The sequence below is a fragment of the Plecotus auritus genome (genome assembly GCF_963455305.1).
Source record: "Plecotus auritus genome assembly, chromosome: 1".
NCBI lineage: Eukaryota > Metazoa > Chordata > Mammalia > Chiroptera > Vespertilionidae > Plecotus > Plecotus auritus.
In genome coordinates, this window is record NC_137770.1 from 174717750 (window position 1) to 174741556 (window position 23807).

Sequence of the window (23807 nt, forward strand, 5' to 3'; positions counted from 1 at the left end):
AGTTCTGACTGCACTGAACCCCAGTTCCGGGCAAACCCCTGGGGACCCACGCTCTTACGGGGGGAGTCTGGACTCTCGGGCGGAGACTCGAGCTGGGAAAGGCAGAAGTCTGAAGGCGCACGCGGGCCAGTGCGCACAAAGGCTGCGGAGGTTGCCACAGGCTTTCCCTAGTGGAAGGGAGTCAGAGGAGCCTGACTGCACTGAGCCCCAGTTCTGACTGCAGTGAACCCCAGTTCCAGGCGAGCCCCTGGGGACCCACGCTCTTGTGGGGGGAGTCTGGACTCTCGGGCGGAGACTCGGGAGCCGGGGAAGGCGGAGGACTGAAAGTGCGCACACGCGCACGTGCCAGTGCGCACAAAGGCTGCGGAAGTTGCCACAGGCTTTCCCTAGTGGAAGGGAGTCAGAGGATTCTGACTGCACTGAGCCCCAGTTCTGACTGCAGTGAACCCCAGTTCCAGGCGAGCCCCTGGGCACCCACGCTCTTGTGGGGGGAGTCTGGACTCTCGGGCGGAGACTCGGGAGCCGGGGAAGGCGGAGGACTGAAAGTGCGCATGCGCGCGCGTGCCAGTGCGCACAAAGGCTGCGGAGGTTGCCACAGGCTTTCCCTAGTGGAAGGGAGTCAGAGGCTCCTGACGGCACTGAGCCCCAGTTCTGACTGCAGTGAACCCCAGTTCCAGGCGAGCCCATGGGGACCCACGCTCTTGTTGGGGGAGTCTGGACTCTCAGGTGGAGACTCGAACTGGGGAAGGCGGAGGACTGAAAGCGCACATGCGCGCAAGGGCAAGGCTGACAGGAAGCCAAGACTGAGACTCCACCCCATCCAAGTTGAGCACAGAGGCTATTGCAATTTGGCAAGTCTAATCCTATAAGGCTGTCTCCAGCACCAAACTTCTCCCAGCATAGACACAGCTGATCCTTACAGCCAACTGGCCCGGAGGTCAATTCTTCCCAGTGATACCAACAACAATAAAGACTTAAATACAACAAGGCTGTACACACAGTCCACAAAGGGGTGCACCAAGAGTGTCCACCTCAGGTTAACTGGGGAAGCAGACCCACTGGGCCATATTGGAAACCTAGCACAAATATCTACCTTACCAACTCAGGGAATCAGTGAAAATGCGGGGTCAAAGAATCAGATCACAAACGAAAGAAATGGAGGAAAAGAAACGACTGGATATAGAATTCAAAACCACGGTTATAAGACTTTTTAAGAATATCCTAGAAAAGGCCGATAAATATAACGAGACCCTCGAAGATATGAAAAAGGACCAACTAGAAATTAAACATACACTGACTGAAATAAAAAATATTATACAGAGACCCAGAAACAGAATAGAGGAACACAAGAATCAAGTCAAAGAATTGAAATACAAAGAAGCAAAAAACACTCAACCGAAAAAGCAAAAAGCAAAAAAAAAAATCCAAAAAGTTGAAGATAATGTAAGAAGACTCTGGGACAACTTCAAGCGTACCAACATCAGAATTATGGGGGTGCCAGAAGAAGAGAGAGAGCAAGATACTGAAAACCTATTTGAAGAAATAATGACTGAAAACTTCCCCCACCTGGTGAAAGAAATAGACTTACAAGTCCAGGAAGCCCACAGAACCCCAAACAAAAGGAATCCAAAGAGGACCACACCAAGACACATCATAATTAAAATGCCAAGAGCAAAAGACAAAGAGAGAATATTAAAAGCAGCAAGAGAAAAACAGTTAATTACCTACAAGGGAGCACCCATACGACTGTCAGCTGACTTCTCAACAGAAACTATGCAGGCCAGATGGGAGTGGCAAGAAATTTTCAATGTGATGAATAGCAAGAACCTACAACCAAGATTACTCTACCCAGCAAAGCTATCATTCAGAATTGAAGGGCAGATAAAGAGCTTCACAGATAAGAAAAAGCTGAAGGAGTTCATCACCACCAAACCAGTATTATATGAAATGCTGAAAGGTATTCTTAAAGAAGAGGAAGAAGAAAAAAGTAAAGAGAAAAATTATGAACAACAAATACATATCTATCAACAAGTGAACCTAAAAATCAAGTGAATTAAAAACCTGAGGAACAGAATAAACTGGTGAATATAATAGAATCAGGGGCATAGAAAGGGAGTGGACTGATAATTCTCAGGGGGAAAGGGATATGGGGGGTTCATGAAGAGAATGGACAAAAATCATACACCTATGGATGAGGACAGTGGGGGGGGAGGTAAGGGCAGAAGGTGGGGTGGGAAATGGGTGGAGGGGAGCTATGGGGGGAAAAAGGAGAAATAATTGTAATAATCTGAATAAAGATTTATTTAAAAAAAAAACAATAAGAAAGCCTACTGCATGGGAGAACATATTTGTCAATGTTATCTCTGATAAGGGTTTAATCTCCAACATTTACAGGGAACTCATAGAACTTAAAGGAAGATAACCCAATAAAAAAAATGGACAAAGCACCTAAATAGACACTTTTTGAAAGAGGATATACAGAAGGCCAAGAGACATATGAAAACATGATCAAAGTCACTAATCATCCGAGAGATGCAAATCAAAACGACAATGACGTACCATCTCACACCTGTCAGAATGGCTATCATCAACAAATCAACAAATGACAAGTGCTGGCAAAGATTCCGAGAAAAAGGAACCATCCTGCCCTGCTGGTGGGAATGCAAACTGGTATAGCCACTGTGGAGAACAGTGTGGAGTTTCCTCAAAAAACTAAAAATGGAACTCCCATTTGACCAAGTGATCGCACTTCTAGGAATATATCCAAAAAAACTAGAAACACCAATCAGAAAGGATATATGCACCCCTATGTTCATGGCAGCACAATTCACCATAGCTAAGATTTGGAAACAGCCTAAGTGCCCATCAGCACATGAGTGTATTAAAAAACTGTGGTACATCTACACAATGGAATACTATGCTGCAGTTAAAAAGAAGGAATTATTACCATTTGCAACAGCATGGAGCAAGAACCCAAGAACAGGAACAAGACAGGGATTTCCACTTTCACCACTCCTGTTAGATATAGTACTGGAAGTGCTAGCCATAGTGATCAGACAAGAAGAAGAAATAAAAGGTATCCAAATTGGAATTGGAGAGCATTATGCTAAGCGAAATAAGCCAGTCATAGAAAGATAAATATCACATGATCTCACTCATTTGTGGAATATAATGAACATAAACTGATGAACAAAAACATATCCAGAGACAGAGAAGCATCGATCAGACCGTCAAACCTCAGAGGGAAGGTAGGGGAGGGTGGGGGGGAAAGGGGAGAGGTCAACCAAAGGACTTGTATGCATGCATATAAGCATAACCAATGGACACAGATACCAGGGCGGTGAGGGCATGAGCGGAGGGGAGGGGGGGTGCAAGGAAGGAATAAGGACACATATGTAATATCTTCATGAATCAAAAAAATAAAAAATCTTTCATAGATACATTTAAACAATCAAATATAATATTGGTAAAATAATTTTTGGTCTAAATCAAACCCTATCTGTTTACTTTAGGTTTTTTGTATTTATTGAAATTAAAAGTTATAATTATTGGTGGGAGGTAATTTTAATCTTGATTCCTTGCTTTTAGTTAAGTACTGATAAAGGTAATTTATATATTGGAACCCACAAAACGGTGGCTGCCCAGTGGCCTGGCCACATCACAAATCTAAGTCAACCTGCACTTACAGGAAACACCTGTCAAGGAAACCTAACCCACACCAATCACAAACAATTCTCCAACTCAGCAATATAGATAGCTGACCTTTCCCCAGGAAATAGCACCTGCTAGCCTTACAAGAAAATTCCCAACCTTCTAGCGAAACATACCCGATCTCTGGGTTGCTGCTTGTAATGCTCTATAAAACTCACTCCTGCTCCAAATCCCTTGGGAGTAGTGTTCCACCAGTTGTGAGGTACTGTACTCCCTAATCCATGGATTGTGTTCCCTTGACTAAAGGACATCAAAACTTGTTGCTAAATTGTTTTAGTTTTGTCAGTATCTCACCTTCAAAATCCTTATCTAAAATGAGGATTTTCAACCTCATTTTTTTTGAAATTAAAAAAAATTCTATAAAGTAAGCCAAATTTGGTGTATTGTCCTATTTCTGGCCATAATTATGAGCTTTAATTTTCAAAGAAATAAAATGCTATTTAAAATTAATTTTTAATCACTATTTCATTAAGGAAATATTGATGAAGACACCTCTAAGACTAATTGACAGCAAATGCTTATTATTATATTAAAATAAGCACTGTTGTTTGTTTTGAAGGAAAAACCTCTTACTGGCTGTAAATGTTTCACATTTTACAAGGATGCCATATCTTATTTATCACCAGTATCCTGATAAGTATTATGAGATATTGAAAATATTTCCAGACTGATTTCACATTTTGGTTTTAATTTTTTAAAAGTTTACATTGAGATAATTCACATATAAATTCACTCTTTTAAAGTGTACAATTCATTGGGTTTTAATATATTAAGAGTTGTGTAACCATTACCATTATCTAATTTTAGAGTATTTCATCATCTCTCCCTAAAAGACCCCAAACTCATTAGCAGTCATTCCCATTCCCCCTGACCCTAGTCCATGGCAACCAGTAATCTAGTACTTTCTGTTTCTGTGGATTTGCCTACAATATGTGGCCTTTTGTGTCTGACCTTTTTCACTAAGCAGAATATTTTCAAGCTTCAAGATACATGTTGGAGCCCTGGCTGGAGCATCATCAGGTTCAATTCCGGATCAGGACACATGCCTAGGTTTCAGGTTCAGTCCTTGATCAGGGTCCATATTTGAGGCAACTGATTGATATTTCTCTCTCACATCAACGTTTTTCTCTGACTTACAAATCAATTTTAAAAAACATTTTTAAAAAAGATACATGTTGTGGCATATATCAGTATTGTGTTCCTTATTAACTAATATTATTATATATAGATATACTGTATTTTATATATTCATTTACCAGCTGATGGACATTTGGGTTGTTTCCACTTTTGGCTATTATGAATAATGCTACTTGAACATTCATGTATACGTAAGAAAATATTCCAATTTATTTTTACCTCAAACATTTGTTCATGGTCCATTATGTGCCAAAAACCATCTTAAGATCAAAATGATGTTCTTAACATGAAATAAAGCACAGTCTCCTAAACCACATGACTTGTCTTGATCATAAATATGAGATTCTGAACAGGTAAACTATAGAAACACATTTGATTTTCCTGTAGACAATATGAAGTAACATTTAGCTGAATAAGTTCCAAGCAGAGTATGTAAACATGCATCTACACTAATAAAAGAGTAAGATGCAAATTGACCGTACCTTCACGATGCCTACCAGCAAATCAGGAGTATGCAAATTAACCCAACAAATATGGCGGGTTAATTTGCATATGTAGCCGCTGAGTGGCTGGGGGTGGGGTAAGACACTTGCGTCGTCGCCATGACAACAACACAGGCGGTCCACACTTCCCCAGCCACTCTGGGCCTCTGGGCAGCGTGGGAAGGCGGAAAGGCAGCTCCAGCCAGAGTGAAGGCGATGCCGGCAGCCAGGGGAAGGAAGGCCCCTTCTTGCACGAATCTTTGTGCATCGGGCCTCTAGTTGTGAATATAAAATCTGGATTCCAGGAGAGGGCACATGCCCGGATTGCAGGTTCAAACCCCAGTAGGGGGCATGCAGGAGGCAGCTGGTCAATGATTCTCTCTCATCATTGATGTTTCTATCCTTCTCCCTTTCTTTCTGAAAACAATAAAAATAATACTTAAAAAAAATAGTGTAAGCCTTGAGGCCAGGTTTAAATCCTAGCTCTACTAATTATTATATGAACTTTAGTGTTTCATCTGTACAAAAGGGATTTGAAGAGATAATGAGGACCTAGCATACAGTACTTCAAATAATAATTATTAACACTTATTTAAAATTTTTTCAATATACAGTATTTTAATTTCTTTCAACCTTATTATTTTCCGTTTGTGTTCTTCCACCCCATCTTATTTGTGAAGGTGTATAATGAATAAGATAGTAAAATCTAAGTTATCCAAAATGGTTGGGAAATGAACCATTCTGGATAGGTAAATTTTCCATAAGGGCACTTTATAGGTATAAAAAAAATGGGATAAAACTATTTCCTAAACCTATTACACACTTCCATGCCTTCTTTTTTAAAAATATATTTTTTATTGATTTCAGAGAAGGCAGAGGGATAGAAACATCAATGATGAGAAAAAAAAATATTGATCGGCTGCCTCCTGCACGCCCTCTACTGGGGGCTGGGCCCATAAACCCGGGCATGTGCCCTGATGAGGAATTGAACTGCAACTTCCTGGTTCATAGTTCAACGCTCAACCAATGGGCCACTCAAGCTGGGCTCATGCCTTTTTGAGAATATACTGGTGGCAATTAAGCTTTTTCTTGATGAATCACAGGAATAAGCCTACTTGACTCTACCAAAGACTTTTTTAACATATAGTTCATGAATAGAAGTCAGGATGTGAACCTGGATGCGAAAAAATTACATCTGTATTTTTACTAATCTCTAACTGAAAATTCACATTTCCTTCAATTTTGAATATAAGCAACAAATCTATATCTGTGTCACCAAAAGAATCACAGATACTTTATATCACAACTGTTGCAAACTCTGAAAATAATTATGTTCGTCATTTCAAAAATTTGGTCTTTCTAGACCCATCACAAATGTTTTAATAAAGCACAATTATTCCTATATCAATTTTTAAAAAAATATTTTGGGACTATTTCAAAATGTTTTCTTTTATAATACTGTAAGTTTTATTTTATACATTTAAAAACATTATTCTGAGAAGAGTTCATTTACCAAACTGCCAATGTGGTTTGTAGCACTAAAAAAATGCAAGAACTCTGTCCCAGTCCTCTGTGCTCTGTTAATTCTGAGCATTAACATGTTTCATGATACTTTCATACTGAAGATTGTTTAAATTGAAGTAATACAAATTAGCTTCTTCAAGGTAGGAATGTTTCCTACCACCCTTGAAGCCTGGCTTCTGAAAGAACAAAATAAATAGATGGGGAAATTAGTCATATAAAATTAGATTCAGATGGCATTGAAAGTAGAAACATAAAACATCCTACTCTCCTACTTTCTAAATTAAGAGACAATATGAAATCCCATTCAATACTCTGAAGTCAATGGCATGGGTTCAAATTCTATTTCTGCCATTTATTAGCGGTGTGACCTTGAGATAGTAATTTAATCTCTGCATCAATTTCTTTATTTATAAAGGGGGTTAACAAGCATAGTATCTGGTAATGTGTTCCATAAATATTACCCTTACTATTATGCTTACAGATTTATTTCACACTATGGCCAGTTAATGTCTCACTGGTTACTTTAATAACTTACATTTATACTCCACTGTAGTCTACAGTGTCCTTCCACATACATTATGACATCTAAACGACACAATAAGCCTGTGAGAAAGGACAACAGCTATTACTGTGCCTAGTTAAGTGTTGAAGAAACTAAGTAACCACACAATAGCACACATATGGGAAGTGACAGAGCCCGAAGTCAAACCTGGATTTCTTCCTCCATTCCAATTGCCTAACCCTGTGTTCCTACTCTATTAGACTGGTTAAAAAGAACAAAGGAAAAGATTATTGGTTGGTGGTGGGGAGTCCAGTAGGCCAGGAGGTGAGCACTTTAGTGCTTTTGCTACTGACAATGAGTTGCTCTGACCAGAATAATCTGTATCACCTGGAGTTTATTAGAAATGTAGAATCTCAGGCTTCATCCTGGCCTAAATCAAAATCAGCATTTCAACAAAATCCCTAGGTGATTTCAATAGCGACTGGTTTGAGAAACACTGTTTCACTAATTGCCCTAATGACACTATTAAGTTCTCTTGAACAGTATGTATTAGCTAACTTAACAGACCTATGAAGTTTTTACTAGGTAATACTTTCTTGTAAGAGGAAATAACTTGCTGTTTCCCTTTTTAAAAAGTGTATTTTAAAAACAAGTTTGTCTTTCTATTTAATTCTTAAAGAGCTCCACTTCGTTAAGTGGGATCATTAAGGAATATTAGAAAACTTTAAGCAGGTCAATGCTACCTTTAAATGACTTTAAAATTGTCTTACTAACTTTTGCCAGAAAGAAACACTAGAGAGCAAAATACTTCAGACCCAGCAGATTAAAACAGGCCAATCCTATCCTAATATTTCTTCCCCTGAATGTTTCACTAAATATTGAATTTTCTGACCCAAAACTTTGAATTCTTGATTGAGTTTCGCAACGCTGTGGTTCAAGGAGTAAAAACATAACAGGAGGAAAGGAGTAGTAAGTCTATTATTCCATACCTAAACCTTGGCGGATGGTGCCGGTTGCTTAACAGACCAGCAAACAGCCCGTCTCTCTCTCTATTCCCCATCTATTAAATTCACAGTTGAGCTTGATTCCTAGGCTGCTCAAATTATGGGAACAGGTCTATATGGATCCGCTCTTCTCAGTATATTGATCCTCTCAGGTCAGAAATACATTAGATTTCGGCTGATGGAAGCGCCGATCAGCGGTCCGCTAGGTTCTATTTTAAATTACGATTCCCATGCTGGGATACGCCTCCGCCCAATGGTTAACCGGGCCAGACCCGCAGGAGAGTAAAGATCTCTCACCTGCTCCACCACAAACTTCAAAAGCCCGGGTCAACCCGGACTAAAAGTATCTAGTAATTAGTCCACGGCGCCTCCCACCGCACATTCCTGATTGGGCGCGTGAGAGGGATGTGTCGGCGCGCGCTCTTACCAGTCCGGGGAATTCCATTTCCTCTCCCTCCCACCAGCATAAGCATTCAGGGGCGGTGCTTCCCGGCCACGGCCCTTCCCAGCTCCAACCGGTGCCTATTCAATCTCGCGAGAGTTTGTGGGTTTGGGGGCGGGCCCACATCAGGAAGAGTGCACAAAACTGCCCTTAAGTCATTGCAGACCTCCAGCTCCGGTAAACCAGCCACGAGGTTATCGCGAGAACCGCCTCCATACCAAGTGAGAAAACTGGGGGACGCTACTGGGAGGGGCGTGGGGTTCTACGGCGCAGCTGCCGTTTCCATTACCTTCCTGCTATGGACTCCTTCCGGTTCTCGATGCTTCTCTGAGTCTAAGGGTTTCCGCCGCCCCTCTTCTCTTCCCCCCCCCCCAGCCCATGACCCGCCTTCGGCCCCCGCCCTCCCAGTCCAACCTCCGATCAGTTTTGTAAGAAGGTGGTGTTCTGAAAAGAAGGAAAAGTGGGTAGCGCAGACACTCGGCCCTGGACGTGGGAAGTAAACTGTCTCCCCGCACCCTTAGACGTGTCCTGTGCTCGCGAAGGCGGCGTTGGCGGACTGATCCGCAGCGGTGAAGAGGCAGGCGGGGGGGAGGGGCGGAGCGTGGCAGCTGGCAGTAGTTCCGTCAGAGCGGACATCTTGTGGCTGTGTCGTGCGCGTGAGCCCCGTAGGGCCGGGGAGGCACCCAGCTTCCGCGCGGGGAGGAGGCCGAGGCCGCAGCCAGAGGGAGGCCCCGGCCCCTCAGTACGCGTGGGTGTGGACGGCTAGGGGAAGGGAAGGGAGGCCGGCTCACTGGCCGGCCGGGTAAGAGGGGGAACGCAGGCCCTGGGCGGCTCGAGTGGCCAGCCCTGTTGGGTGGGGTAGGGTGGGGAGAGTGGAGGAGCCGGGGCCTCTCCTGCTTCAGGGGGAGGGGGAATGGGCGCGTCCTCGCGCCTCCGCCGGAGCCTCTGGGGCTGCCCGGGCTCGTGGTGGCGGGGGCTGGGCGGGAGCGCGCTGGAAGGCGGAGTGTACGGTGGCGTCAGGGGCGACACAGAATAGCTGTAGCTGCGGGGACAGCAACACACATCTAGCCTCTCTTCTTTATTTCCTTCCCCTCCCCGGCACCTTTGAGTAGAAACCGAAAGGAGCCCGGCGTCGGCCCCGAGCCTCCCGTTTCCCCCTCCCCCTAGCCTTTCTTTGCCCCAGTGACGCCGGCATAGCGCCGACTAGGCCCCGGCTCCTCCTCTGCTGGGCTCCGGACCCTGCCCCGCACCCACCCCTTTCTCCTACGCCTCTTCCTCTCCCACCCGGGCTCTTCCTTTCGAGAGGCCGGGAAGTAAAACTTGTAGCCTCCCCTTCGCTCCTCCCGGTCCCCCTCTTCGGCCCGAAGCGCGGCATAGAAGCTGTTGGTGGCTTTGCCACGCCACCCCACCCTCCCCGGATCCCGGCGGTTTTAAGGGACCTGGATTCATCGGGGTCTCTCCGGGGCCTGTGCGTGTGCTGATCTGCTTCGTTTTTGCAAAAGGCGCCTGTGTCTGGCAGAGCCGGTGTGAGACGAAGAGACAAGCCTTCCCTGCCGCCGGGGTAATCAAGAGTTTTGGCCGGACCTTTGAGCACACACCGAGATAGTGAGGAGCCAGACGCAAAGCACAGACTATGGCGCTGAAACGGATTAATAAGGTAACCCACGGAGCTGAACGCGATGGGGCCGTGGGAGGAAAGGAAGGCTCAGGCCCGGTGGAAGCGGGGGGCGGGGGGGGGGGGGACGGACGTGTAATTTTGAAAGTAGCCTGCCTTGGATCTTTCTTCCTTTGGGGGATGGGGAACGCGGATATACTTTGTGAAGAAAGAGAGGTTTAAAGCTAGTGAACAGAACACTCGTGGCAGGTGGGGTGTTATCTTGAGTATGTTTTAGTGAAATTGGTGCAAATTTGGGGTGGGGAAGAGTGATTTCAGGCTCCTTGGTTCTGCTTCTAAAGGAAGAGTTCATCTGGTTTAGGGGTCAAAATTGAGGGGAGACGCTCCCGCAGATGTCATGGCGCTTCCTGTTCTCGGTGCTTGAAAACTTAATTGTAAGATCAAGGTTCTAGGCTTTCTAGGGAGAAGAAAAGTAGGAAACTCAGCGGGGAAAAGATCGCAGAAATCCGGCGGGTCCTGAACTTTATTAGGGGTGGGGGTGGAATTGTCTTAACACCAGAGGAGCAGTGAATGAGTCTAGTCAGAAACTCTTCATCACTCTGGGCTGGTTACACAAGAATAAGTGGTGTTGGGAGGAGAGGAGCTGACACAGTGTTGCCACTTCCTATGGCTCAGGTTTTTCCCCCGAAGCTATTTATCAGAAGCACACCGGGAACTGATGTAACAGCCTTCTGGAAGCTTTCTTTCTCTTTTGGCTGGGGGGATGGGGGAGAAGGGGTGCGATGGCAGTAGGCTAAGGTTAGGCGTACCTATTTTAGCCTCGGCCCATTTAAGAGCACCCTCTGGGAAGATTGATTCGCTACTTGAAACGTTTGATACTAACCTGTCGATCTCGGTTGAGAAAAAAGGGGGGGAGGCATTTCAGGCCTCTGGGTGAGCGGAACCTCCACCTCCGGTGGTTTAGTCTCATTTTCTTGCTCTAACTTCTATCCCGCATTTTAAGATGGCGGCTGCTTTAACTGGTTCAGGCTTTTTCCGGCATCTCCTTTTGTAATAATAAGAAATAATATTCTTTGTTAAAGGTTAACTTTTTCATTAGGTTGTACACTGCGCTAAGACCTCCTGCTCAATACTTAGCTATATTCAAAATCTCAGACCGTATTTCCCTTTTTTGTAACTTGTGTATATGTGTGATGTGTTCGGTTCTTGCACAATCCAGGAGGGTGGAGTATTTACAGCTAACTTGAAAAAAATGTCATGGAATAAATTCAGCCTTACTAAAACTAGGAGACAGGGGAGGTTGTAGGTTAGAATCTTTTAAAAAGGGTTGTGCATGGAAGGAAATGCAAGTTCTTGGCTTTACTAAAATAGGCCTGATACTGATTAATTTTACATTTACGTGTCACTGGTGTTTATTTGAAAAAACTGCTGTATTTGACGATGAAGTTTTAGATCTTCACTCCATGTATTGATGATTTGATTTTGTTTTAGGTCATCATTGCATTGTCATTGTTGGTTTATGTAAATATAAACTTAAATCTTTATATATTTGAGAAGATGGAAAAGAAAAACGAGGAATTAAGGCTTAAAGGATTATTTAAACACCCTTTTCTGTGACCCCTTTGAAGGCCAGCAGCACATTGGAGAAGCATAGTTATATTTTACAGCATAGTTAAATGCAAAAAAAAACAATATTTAGTACAAATCAAAACCTTTTTAATCTTTGGGGATTCAGGCCACTGAGATGTGGAATAATTTCAAGTCCATAGCTTTTTATACATGTGGAACAGAACATTTTAAAGGAGGGTCTCATTGATTTTTTTTCTTTTTCAGGTGATAATCAGCTGCTGTGACACCACTTTTAATGATTTAAAAGCTCTAGAGAGACATTGTAATGGTTAAGAGTGTGAACTTTGGAGCAGAAATGCTCCAGTTAGAATTCTAGGACTGGGCAACTTATCTGTGTGCTTCTATAAAAATGAATATTTAATATGAACAATAGATACTTGAGTGCCTAGTATGTAGCAGGCACTGTTCTAGACACTGGGGATGCAACAGTGAGCAAAACAAATTTTAGATTTTTGTTTTGTTTTTAGTACTATATTAAATAGATTAATGTGTGGCTTTGAACTGGCACGTGGCACTCAGATTATTATTACTGCTATTTTACTATCACTTTAATCTTCAAAACTTTTATTAAAGAACTTTTTTTAGCCAAGTACTCTTTTTACTTGCTTGTCATGTAAATATTTTGAAGATGTGTATAGCATAGAATCTTGATATAATGACACCTAACAAATTGGAAAAATCGCTGTTGTATTTTTTTTTTTTTAACCTATAGAAAAGTTTTGACTTGCGTATGCTTTGGTTTTCAGCAATTGCTGTCAGAGTCATACAGTGAGACTTTAAAAAGAAATTCAGTTCCAAACAGAATTTTAGAAATGGACAACAATTGAGAGAGGGTACTTTTGTTCTAGAAATAATGAGGTCAAGTAGGCATTGATGTTAGTATGGTATTTCTTGTGTCATGTATCTATTTATTTTGAGTTCTTTGAAAGCCTCCAATTCCAAATACTAAGATATATCTTATTTTAATGAAGTGCTTATTGTCCGACTAACCATTGATAGTTCATTTGATTAAGCCTTTGAATTTATTTTGTTCTAAAGCTTATGTTTTTACAATTTTTGTTCGAATATTTCTTAGACCAAGCAGCCTTATCAGAAAACCTTGTTTGGTTTTTGCTGAATTCTTTATTTTAGACGAGCTGTAATATGGTCTAATGAAGCTATTTCTTAAACAACAATAATCAAAAGTAGAAACTCCAAGTTGATTGGTGATATTTGGGAGCAGTAGTGATTTTACTATTAAACAAAATAACTACAGTGCATGTGTTTGGGGGATATTGAGAGAACTTGACATAAAATATAATGTGAACCAAGCCTGCAAGAATAGCTTCATGCTTTGTGTGTTCAGCGTGTTAGAACTATTTGAAACACTTGTGTTAACTCATTTAATCTTATAACTCAAGAAAGCAGGTACAATTATTGTTCCCATTTTGAGATTAGGAATCTTGAGAGACATGTTAAAGAAAAAAACTCCCAGGGTTATATCAGAGTTGGGATTAGAACCTACTAATAGCTTGGTCATAGTATCTACTGTGTACTCAACACTGTTTCTAAACCCATTGTATCAACTAATTTAATCTTTACAACAACCCTGAGAGATAGATGCTCTTACCATTCCATTTTATACTTAAGGGAACAGGCAGAGAGGTTAAGTTACTATTGTCACACAGCTAGTAAGTAACTGAGATACAGATCAATTTACACTCTTAAACTCTATGCTGTACTGGTGTTTTGAACCATATCGTTTTCTGTTTTATAGTTAGGTGAATGTCATGTTAGTCTTGGCTACCTGAAGTAAGCCCTTTTTCTTCCATTTAGCATTGAAATGGGATTTAACTTTAAATACTGTGAATTAAAATTTAGCTAACACGAGTTTTTGAAATTACGAGTGAATACCTTTTTGGCCTCTGTCTTCAAGGACTATGAGAACTACCATGTACCCAACTGATCACTTAGGGCTGTGGTCGGCAAACTGCGGCTCGCGAGCCACATGCGGCTCTTTGGCCCATTGAGTGTGGCTCTTCCACAAAATACCACGGCCTGGGCGAGTCTATTTTGAAGAAGTGGCATTAGAAGAAGTTTAAGTTTAAAAAATTTGGCTCTCAAAAGAACTTTCAGTTGTTGTACTGTTGATATTTGGCTCTGTTGACTAATGAGTTTGCCGACCACTGACTTAGGGATATATTGAACTTGTCCCCAGTGAGCCTTGAGGGTGGATACACTGTCTTGCATGTGTTTCTTTTAAGAATCTCAAGACATCTATAGCTAGCTAACTTAATTTGTAGGACAGTTGTGTGACTGAAGGATGCTTGATCTTATAATGACCTCCATATTTATTTAATTTGAAAAAGAGTGCCTTACTCTAATACCTTGTGCTTTGGTTTCATCATGCTCACCTGTAGTGTTAATTCTGGTTTCGTTATTTGTACAAATACATAGTTAAAAATTCTTGCTAGCACTAGGGGAAAAACCCTATCAGATATGCCTATTGCTAATTTATGTTAACTCTTGGGTTCAGGTGCTATTAGTTATCTATGATATCGTCAATTCTTAAGAATTTCCCAAAGCATTTTACTATAATCTTTTCTGTTAAAGAAGAGAATAGGTTCTGATACTGAGATAAAAATGTTTTCGATTAAATTCTCAAGTCCTAGATTGGCCCTTACATTTTATTATATATGTTATTATATATGTGGGTTTTGATATGAATTACATTTATATGTCAGAATGCTTAGCAGAGTTTTTGAAGTATACAGGGACAGAGACGGGGTCTTATCAGACTTACTGAGTTATTTTTCTGTGGAAACAGGCATAATTTTAAAATACTCCCTAAGGGCATTTCTGGAGCCTCCCTCTAGTTGGGAACCACAGACATAGGGGATAATCATTTAGTCCAGGGGTCCTCAAACTGCGGCCCGCCGAGTGCCACTGCCTGTCCTGCTTAGCAGCCGACACGTCCCAGGCCTGCAGTGCACATAGGAATTTGTTCATAGTTTTTTTGTTGTTGTTTTTTTAAACTATAGTCCGGCCCTCCAACGGTCTGAGGGACAGTGAACTGGCCCCCTGTTTAAAAAGTTTAATACTCATTGAGGTTTTATTCTGGCATGTTAGTCTAGTCCCAGGGGATAAAAAATAAGGAAGCCTGTCATTACCCATGAGAATCTTTGCTTTGAGTGGAGGAAACAAGCATTTTAAACACATGATTAGATATTTGCACCTTCTATGACTTAACCTTTTAAGAATATTATAAGCCAAATAGGGGAAATATTAAAGGAAACTGTAAGGGGTATCTTCATTCACATATTACCTTTACCTATAAAATATAGGTTTAAGTATTATTCTTATACTACATTATGTCATTGTTATAGGAAGGTTTTTGTTTTCTAACTATTCCTCCTTTGCCAAAGAAATGTTTTGAAATTAGTGAAATCAAATGGTTTTCATTTTTTAATTGGAAATTTTGTGTTCTTAATTTGTTTTGCTATCAGAGCAAAGAAAGTGAGTATTTTATTAACCAATTTACCCCATTACATAAGATCTATTCTTACAACTGTACCCTTGGCCCTATTACTGGGAAGGGAAAAAATTCCTTTTTAAAAAAATTGATTTTGAGAGAGAGGAAAAAAAAAATTTGTTTTTCTACCGATTTTATGCATTCATTGGTTGATTCAAGTATGTGTCCTGACTGGGGATTGAACCCAAAACCTTGCCACAGAAGGGGGAAAATTCAGTGAAGTATTTTATACTTTGCCCAAATAGTTAAATTTGCCCTGTTTGACCTTTTAGGCCTCAGTTGTGGTTCATTGCTTCTTGCTTACTTGTTCATTTTCAGGATGAAATACTTTTTCATGTTAATCCTGGCCTTGTTATAATTACATGGCTAATGTATAATTGAATATTTTCAACTACTTGATTGCTGTTAGTTTTTTTTCCATATCTATAAAATTCCTTATTTGCTTTTATGGACCAAAGCTTAGATTCTAAATTTGGCTTTCTGTCTCTGCCCATTTAGTTAATGCTTACAAAAGAAGAGCTTTGAATAATCTTAAATGGCTTATCTTTAATGGTGACCTAAAGAAAGAAAATGTTAGTGTTATTCATTCAAGCCATTCTTAGTATCTTGTCTAATGAAAAAACATGCTTGTGTCATCTATAATTACAATTAAACAGGAAGTTAATATCTTGTCAGTGATGTAATGAGATGGTGTGCAGCACCTACCTCCTAGTCTTTAAGATGAACTTCTGGAATTTCTCACAAGTTATAAATTTCAAACTAAAACTTTTTAAAGGAACTATTTCTTTCCATTCTTAAGTCTACAGTTTTATGAAATTGTTCAGATCCCAAAATCTTTTGCCAAGCTTCATTCTTTTGAAATAATGTCTGATAACCATATGTTTTTGAGATGTTTGTTGTTTCCTTCCTTGCCATTTGTATCTACATAAGGTATGTAGAAATTTCACATTAAAGTTAATTTTTGTTTACTTCATAGTAAATCTGATCTTTATAAGAATAAGTAGAGCAGTTAATATCTGCCTGATTGGACAATGAATTATACTGCATTTTGGCCTCTCATTGGTCTAAATCTATACCCTTATACTGCTAGGTTTTAAGGGTCCTTGAGGGTGATTCTTATCTAAAAATTTTTTATAGAGGTATTCTTGTTTCCCACCTCATCTCCAGTTCTCAAGGGCAGTACTTTGTTTCTTAATGTAGGTGTAAGCAAAGAGGCCAGGGCTGTCTTTATAGTGCTGATTCACGTGGCCATACAATTCTTGTCTAAGTCAAGTGGAAAGTTTTTAATTGATTTTTAGAGAGAGAGAAATAGAGAGGGAGAGGGAAAAAGAGAAACATCAATGTGAGATACATCAGCTTCTTCCTGCACACCCCCCTATGGGGATCGAGCCTGCAACCCAGGCATGTGCCCTGATGGGGAATTGAACTCAAAAGCTTCCTCAAACTGGGTTTTCTCTTATGGGCCCCCATTCCAAAAGGAATGGTCAGACTTATTCCTGTTTAATCATGTGTCTTCAGATGAGAACACTCACTGGCTTAAGTGTATCTGTTGGTTGCCTTTTAGAGAGATTTGCTTGCCCCATTTTCCAATGTGTCTTTTTAGGTTTTTAAAGGGAAAGGAGAAGCATATTTTCCAATGGGGGAAGGCGTGAATTCTCACACTAGCCAGGTATGCACGTTTTAGGAGAAGCAATTCAGAGGAAGGTTATCCCAAAAGAAAAATTCCCTGAAAGAGCACACCGTGGCAAAGTGATGCCTAACCTTCATGGGTTTTTTTTTTAATGGGCAGTACAGTTTTTAGCATTGTACCCTAATTGTATGTCCTTGATCCATCTTAGTGTTCTTTAAAGGTGAGTGGAGCCTATAGCAATTACTAGTGTGTACCAATTTTCCCCTGCCAACTACTTTCCTATTTCTGTGGTCTCAGTAGTTAGCCAAGAACCCACCTGAGTAATGCTTGCTGTCCTCCTTGGAGGCGGGGGGAGTGGGGGCGAGAGTATGAAGACTAAACAGGTGTGCTGTTTTTTCAGGTCCTTGAGACTGTTCCTCTCTACTATGAAGCTAAGAGTTCATTTTAGTTCTTTAATTTTATAAATTATTTTTGTCTTAAAGCATGTGAAACTTAGGCTCTAAAGTCATTTCATAAGGTGAAAACCAAAGACAAAATTCCTTTAGAAAATTCCTTTTAGTGGCTTCATTGGAAATTGATCTCCCAATTTAGTAAATACAGTTTCCTCTTACAGTGGAACAGACATTCTCATTTGTCTTTCATTTAAAGGCCATGTAACTTAAAAAATAAGTAATACTAAATTCACACTGAGTGTAATAGGTGCAAACTGAATAGTTATGGAGGAACTGATCCTAATAAAACATCAGTTTCCCCTATCTTGTTTAATCTGAAGCACCTATTTCTTCATTCGAATAGAGAGTTATGTCAATATGGTTGAAATTTTTTTTCTCCAATTTGCCAGATGCTATATTAAATACTTCAATACATGTTTGATGGAAGGACACTTGATAAAGCATTCTTTTTGGAACCTACCCCTAGACCTATTTTTTAAGTTATCTAGTAGGTACACTATTGTGGCCTCCTACCTGAAGCTTAGCATACCCTACACTTGAACTCAGTCTTTTCTTTCTCCTAATAAGGGGCTCTAATATAAAGTAGAAGTAAGGACTATTTCCATTTAGTTAATGTTCTCTCATTGAATTCCTGTTATAGCTTTCTAATATGGTTATTTATCTGTTATTTGTATTTATTTATATTTACTAGATATTATAGTAGGGATCCCTACAGAATGGGGGTGAGAGGAGGGTCTGTGATACTATCTAGTCGTGTGTGAAAATGGGGAGAAATGGCAGAAACCAAATTTGAGATGTTAACTACCTCTTGGGGAAAGGCAAAGGAATCTGGGGAGTACATGAGAGATTTTCAGTTATATCTGGACCACACACACACACACACACACACACACACACACACACACACAAAACTAGAGGCCCGGTGCACGAAATTTGTACTTGGGTAGGGTCCCTAGGCTTGGCAGGCAATCAGGGCCGATTGGGGCCTCTCTTTGCCAGCTGCTGGCCAGAGTCTCCCTTCCCTGGCTGCCGGCTGCAGCCAGGGCTTTCCTTCAGTGCACATCATAAGCGAGCTATCGAACTCCCGAGGGACACTTTGCATTATTAGCCTTTTATATATAGATAGATGGATAGATTTTTTTAATATATTTTTATTGATTTCAGAGAAGAAGGGAGAAGGAGAGAGATAGAAACATCAATGATGAGGGAGAATTATTAATCGATCTGGACCAAGCTCGCAACCCAGGCATGTGCTCTTGACTAGAATCGAACCTGACCCTCCGGTCCGTAGGCTGACGCTCTATCCACTGAGCCAAACCAGCTAGGGTTGTTTTTTATATTTGAACAAAGTAGTAAAAATGATAAGCTTTGCTTAACTATCAAGCTGGACACACAAATACATGCATACTTTATCATTTTGGGTGTACTATTGCTTGTATGTTAAAAAAAACAAAACATGATTTGTCTTACTCATGCTTAAAAACTATCCATGACTTCCCATTGTCTTTTGAGATAATCTTGGATGCAATATTCAAGGCTCTGAAAAGATCCAGTTCTGATTAATTTTTCTGGCCACATCTGCTGCTCCCTTACTGTATGTACACTGTGGTCTCTGATATACCAAAATACAATCAAAGTTTTACAACCTGTGTTCTTTTACACTCTGTCTTTGAATGAGTTTCTCTATTTAAAATGCTTATCCCTCCATCAGGACTCAGCTCAAATGTCATGTTGTAGACCCAGGCAAAGCATTTGAATGCCTTTATTTTAAGTGCCTAGGTTATTGAAATTAATTTTTTGTTTTTGCATTATGCCTACTTTTATGTTAGTTCAGTCTATTGGGGAGGCATTCATGCTTTTTTATCTTGGTGTTTTCAGACCTAACATGCTTTACACCAAAAAGGTCGTCTTCATACTAATGAATATATGTTTTGATGGTGAAACTTGAGCTAATAAGCTAATGTTACATTTTTCATTTTTAGAAATGGGTTTAAATTAATCTCTAGTTACTGTGATTAGATTGAAAGTTAACTCTTTGCTAGACCAGATATGTAACTTCTTCCTGTCCCTCCAATTTAATTAAGTTTTTCAGCAGTAATTGAGCATTACTTGAATGTTTTAGTGGGATAAAATCTGTATAATTGGTAATGGGTTCTAGTAGCACTCTGCTTAAATGAGTCTCTATTTTTGTTTCTTGGGTTTACTCGAAGGAAAACTGGTGGTAGTTATCCATCAAGGCAACAGTAGCTGTAGGAACCAGAGCAAGCTATAACCTCAGAGCCTGAAATTGCCTATCTATATGCCAAATCAGCTTTTTGCTTTCTGTCACCCAATGTGGTCTCTTTTTCTTTGGATTCGCCATGTAATTTCAGGGCACATGCTTGCCAACAGTTCTGAGCCCACATTCTTTCGGGTCCTGGTTAGAGAAGGGAGAAGTGTTACTTCTAGCTTCAGTTTGAAAAATCTTGGGGCAGGTATACATGGACAAACTGATAAAGTCAAGTTGTGGCTTCGGTTACTTTCCAACTCTGAGCTAATCACTGAGGCTGAAGGAACAAATTCTGTGATTAGCCTTAAGTAATTGGTTTTTGGTGGCTGACAGATCACCCACACTATAATCACATGTTTGGAGTAAGGGAAACGTATTTCCATGAAAGTAGGATAAGATGGATTATTGAATAGACAAAATGTCTGCTACATAGAAGAACATCTAAGAATACTCTTTACTATGCTTTTTTCTCCTCTGCTAAGATTTTTTTTTATATTTTCTTGTTTGTGCTATGGACATAATAATGTATGACAATTGTTATCTTAGAAGTAAATTCTGTTACCTAATTTAAAAACCTGTTTTGATCCTTAAAATAATTTAGGTAACTTTTTAATGTTCAATTTAAAGTAGATTTTAGTACATAAATTAATTGGCCTGATTTTAGGTTTTTTGATTATTACTTCAGAGGTCATGCAAAATAAGGCATTTAGAAATTATCTAAGCAATGAGAACCTGCAGTTAATGGGAGTAAAGAGTTGAAATCCGGTGCTAACTAGCTGAAATTAGACCTTTACTCTAAAGGAGTGATAATGCCAACATATAAAGGCTTAGTGATTCATAAATATCAGTGTGCAGAAAAACTGTAAGGAATATTTTCTTGATGTTCTTAATTAAAATGTGTAATTTTCAAGTAGTATATTAATACAGTATTCTAGGTCAACTTTATATATTCTTGAACTTCTATTTGTAACAAAGTTGTTTTAACATTACTATAAAGTATTTTGTTAAAACAACCATCATTAAATTGGTTTTTATTTAAAAATAACTGCTGGGTATTTTTCTTCAAGTATTTTTTAACAAGCTCATTATACTCAGAACAAGGTATTTATTCAGTACGTAATTTGGGGTAGGTCAATGTAAGAAACTCGTTTTTTGTAATAATTGAATTCAAATGCTCACTGGACATTTTTAGGTAGAACCACATGAAAATGCAGTTTCTAGGAAAAAGGAGCTTAGTGGGTCACACCCTACGAGGGAGTCTGTATTTGTTTTCCATTGAATTTCCACCTTTCCAGATAAAAAATTTTGCAGTTTCTGTTGTTAAAAAACGGTCAAATATTAGTAATTTTGTACGACTCAAGCTAATAGCATGGTTTCTTTAAAACCCCATCTACAAATATTTTTTGAACTGCTGATCTTGTGTCATGGCTAAACAACTGCATTATAGACAGCTAATCATAAAGATTCCTCACATAGACAAAAGATTTAAGGGCTAATACTTTAATATGTAGCCTGTTATTGAAGCAATATTGCTTTTTTAAAATTTTTTGACTTTTTACAGAGAGGAAGGGAGAGGGATAGAGAGTTAGAAACATCGATCAGCTGCCTCGTGCACACCACCTACTGGGGATGTGCCTGCAACCAAGGTACATGCCCTTGACCGGAATCGAACTTGGGACCTTTCAGTCCACAGGCCGACACTCTATCCACTGAGCCAAACCAGTTAGGGCTCAATATTGCTTTTTAATAAACAAATTGTGAGTGCCTACTCAGGATGGGTGGTATGCAAGTGGTCTGCTCGTTGGTAAGTACCTAGTACATCATATGCCAGGTTGTGTGCCAAAGTGCTTTAACTCATTCATCTTCTCCAAACTTCTGTACAAATAGACAGTGTTATTTTAGAGATGATGAAATAAACTTAGGAAATAGTGGGTCTACATTGGATTAAAAGTGAGACTTCAAAATGATATGGTATTCAAGGAGGACATAATGTTCTTATTTCAGGATGGTATGTTTGAGCATTTGAATTGCATATTGTAAGTGTTTTTGGGTTTTAGTAGCATTTTTAACAATTTACACCTTTATCTTTTGTGGGAAAGGGGAAAGGAGTGGGTTGGAACCAGACAAGCTTTAACCTTAAACTTTTTGGATCTTTATGTTCCTTAAGCAGAGAGGGAAGTAGACTGCATAGGTTAGCTTCTGGTTTCTCTTCTTTTTAGTGGGCTAGTTACACAATAGAATTGATTGTATAAGTTTTAGAACATAGGAAAATTCTGTGTTCATATAAGACTATGCTTGATTCTTACCTAAAATAAAGTACGTATATCTTGAGATGGTGTTAAAGTAGATTGCCATTATAATAAAAGTGGCTGATCATGGGATGTAAATAATTGTTATATAAGACTTGATCTAACCTGTGAAAAAGTCATTTGCCCAATAATTGATAGTTGATTAATTCAAGTTGCCAGTACACTTTTTACTCAATAAAACCAAACTAATACTTATTTCAGAATAAATTGATACTTTGTAAGTTGTTTCTTAAAAGCTGAAATATGGATGGTTTCTCTTAATCTATTGTTTAACCTTGAGAAGAGTTCCTGTAACAACTCCTGATCAGAATCAAAAGTGGAATGAATTTATGTTAAACATGAGAGTATACTTATGTCAGAAGCATAAGGGTCTGTCTGGTCTGATAATTATATCATCTCCGCATGGTGAATCCTGGGATCTTTCTGTCTTTCTTGATTACCTTATAAGTACTTGTGGTATGACTTTCAGAAGCAAATTAGCAGGGTGTATCAGAAAAAATTTTTTCCAAGTTATATTGAGATAATTAGCATAAAGTATTGGTTTGTTGATGGACACATAATTCTTTGCTTAATGTATATTTTAAAATGATTACCACAAGGACAATTCTTGACTGATTTTTTTTTTTTTAATGGAGTAAATCCAGACCATTCCTGAACAGTTCGCCATTTTCTTCTCTTTTGTTTTTGTTCCTCACCTGAGAATATTTTTTCAATTATTTTTAGAGAGAGTGGAAGGAGGGAGGGGGAGAGAAACATTGATGTATGAGAGAAATCCATTGGTTGCCTCCCACATATGGCTGACCAGGGCCAGTGATCAAGCCTGCAACTGAGGTATGTGCCCTTAACCAGAATGGAACCTGGGACCCTTCAGTCCACGGGCCGACCTTCTATCCACTGAGTCAAACTGGCTAGGGTTAACCATTTGCTGAAGTGCATTTTGATCATATGATAAAGGCAATTATTTGTTATCTTTAATTCTCATTCATCTTAAAAAGCCCAATGTTACCTTGTGGGCCTATAAATTTCTATGAGGATTTATATATAGTATATGTACATGGAGCTATATCATCTTAATTTTTTTTTAAACCTAGTAGGGAAACAACTTTATTCTCTCACTAGATAAGGCACATTTGTTATGCACAAGTCATGGAAGGGCTAAGTGCATATCTTTTGTAAATATAAGGTCAGATGGAATTATGGAAACTGCATGTTAGTTGCTAAAAGCAGAATTCTACCTAGAGATGTAGGTTCTTCTAGAGTTGTAATTTTACTCAGTATTGAGTTAAAAAAAAAAGGTTGAGTTGAGGGAACAAGGATATCAAACCAAAATGAGGTTTTTCAAGTGGACAATGAGGTCTGGGTATAATTTGGTTCAGAAGAATAGTGTTAAAGATAGTAAAAATGAGGGCCTCTGAGATGGTCTGGAAAATTCAGCAAATGACATGAATCTTGAGAACTGCTTTATCTAGTTCTTAAGCTATGAAAATACCTGATTACAATTTTTTGGTTTGTAAAAGGACAGCTGTTCCGGTAATAAAAATTTTTATATTGCTGTCTATACTTTTGTGAACCCTAGCCAATGTGGTTGTC

The 23807-nt window shown here is 39.6% G+C and overlaps 2 protein-coding genes across 19 annotated transcripts in view; one reads left to right on the forward strand and one right to left on the reverse strand.

Moving 5' to 3' along the window:
- CISD2 (CDGSH iron sulfur domain 2) overlaps positions 1–8814 on the reverse strand; it is a 54989-nt gene extending 46175 nt beyond the window's left edge. Inside the window, exon 1 of the mRNA XM_080640595.1 lies at positions 8788–8814. The gene's annotated coding sequence lies outside the window, so the exon portion shown is untranslated. The remainder of the gene's footprint in view (positions 1–8787) is intronic.
- Positions 8815–8906: 92 nt separating this feature from the next.
- The window catches only part of UBE2D3 (ubiquitin conjugating enzyme E2 D3), a 32863-nt gene continuing 17962 nt past the window's right edge, over positions 8907–23807 (forward strand). For 2 of the 18 annotated variants that reach the window (XM_080640614.1, XM_080640604.1), the window contains exons 1-2: positions 8907–9023; positions 10305–10459. In XM_080640614.1, the coding sequence (XP_080496740.1) occupies positions 10436–10459 (24 nt within the window). In that variant the 5' untranslated portion in view covers positions 8907–9023; positions 10305–10435. Of the gene's footprint in view, positions 9024–9058; positions 9605–10304; positions 10460–23807 lie in introns of those variants that run through there. The other 16 variants (XM_080640613.1, XM_080640602.1, XM_080640603.1 and 13 more) reach the window with 15 other exon arrangements.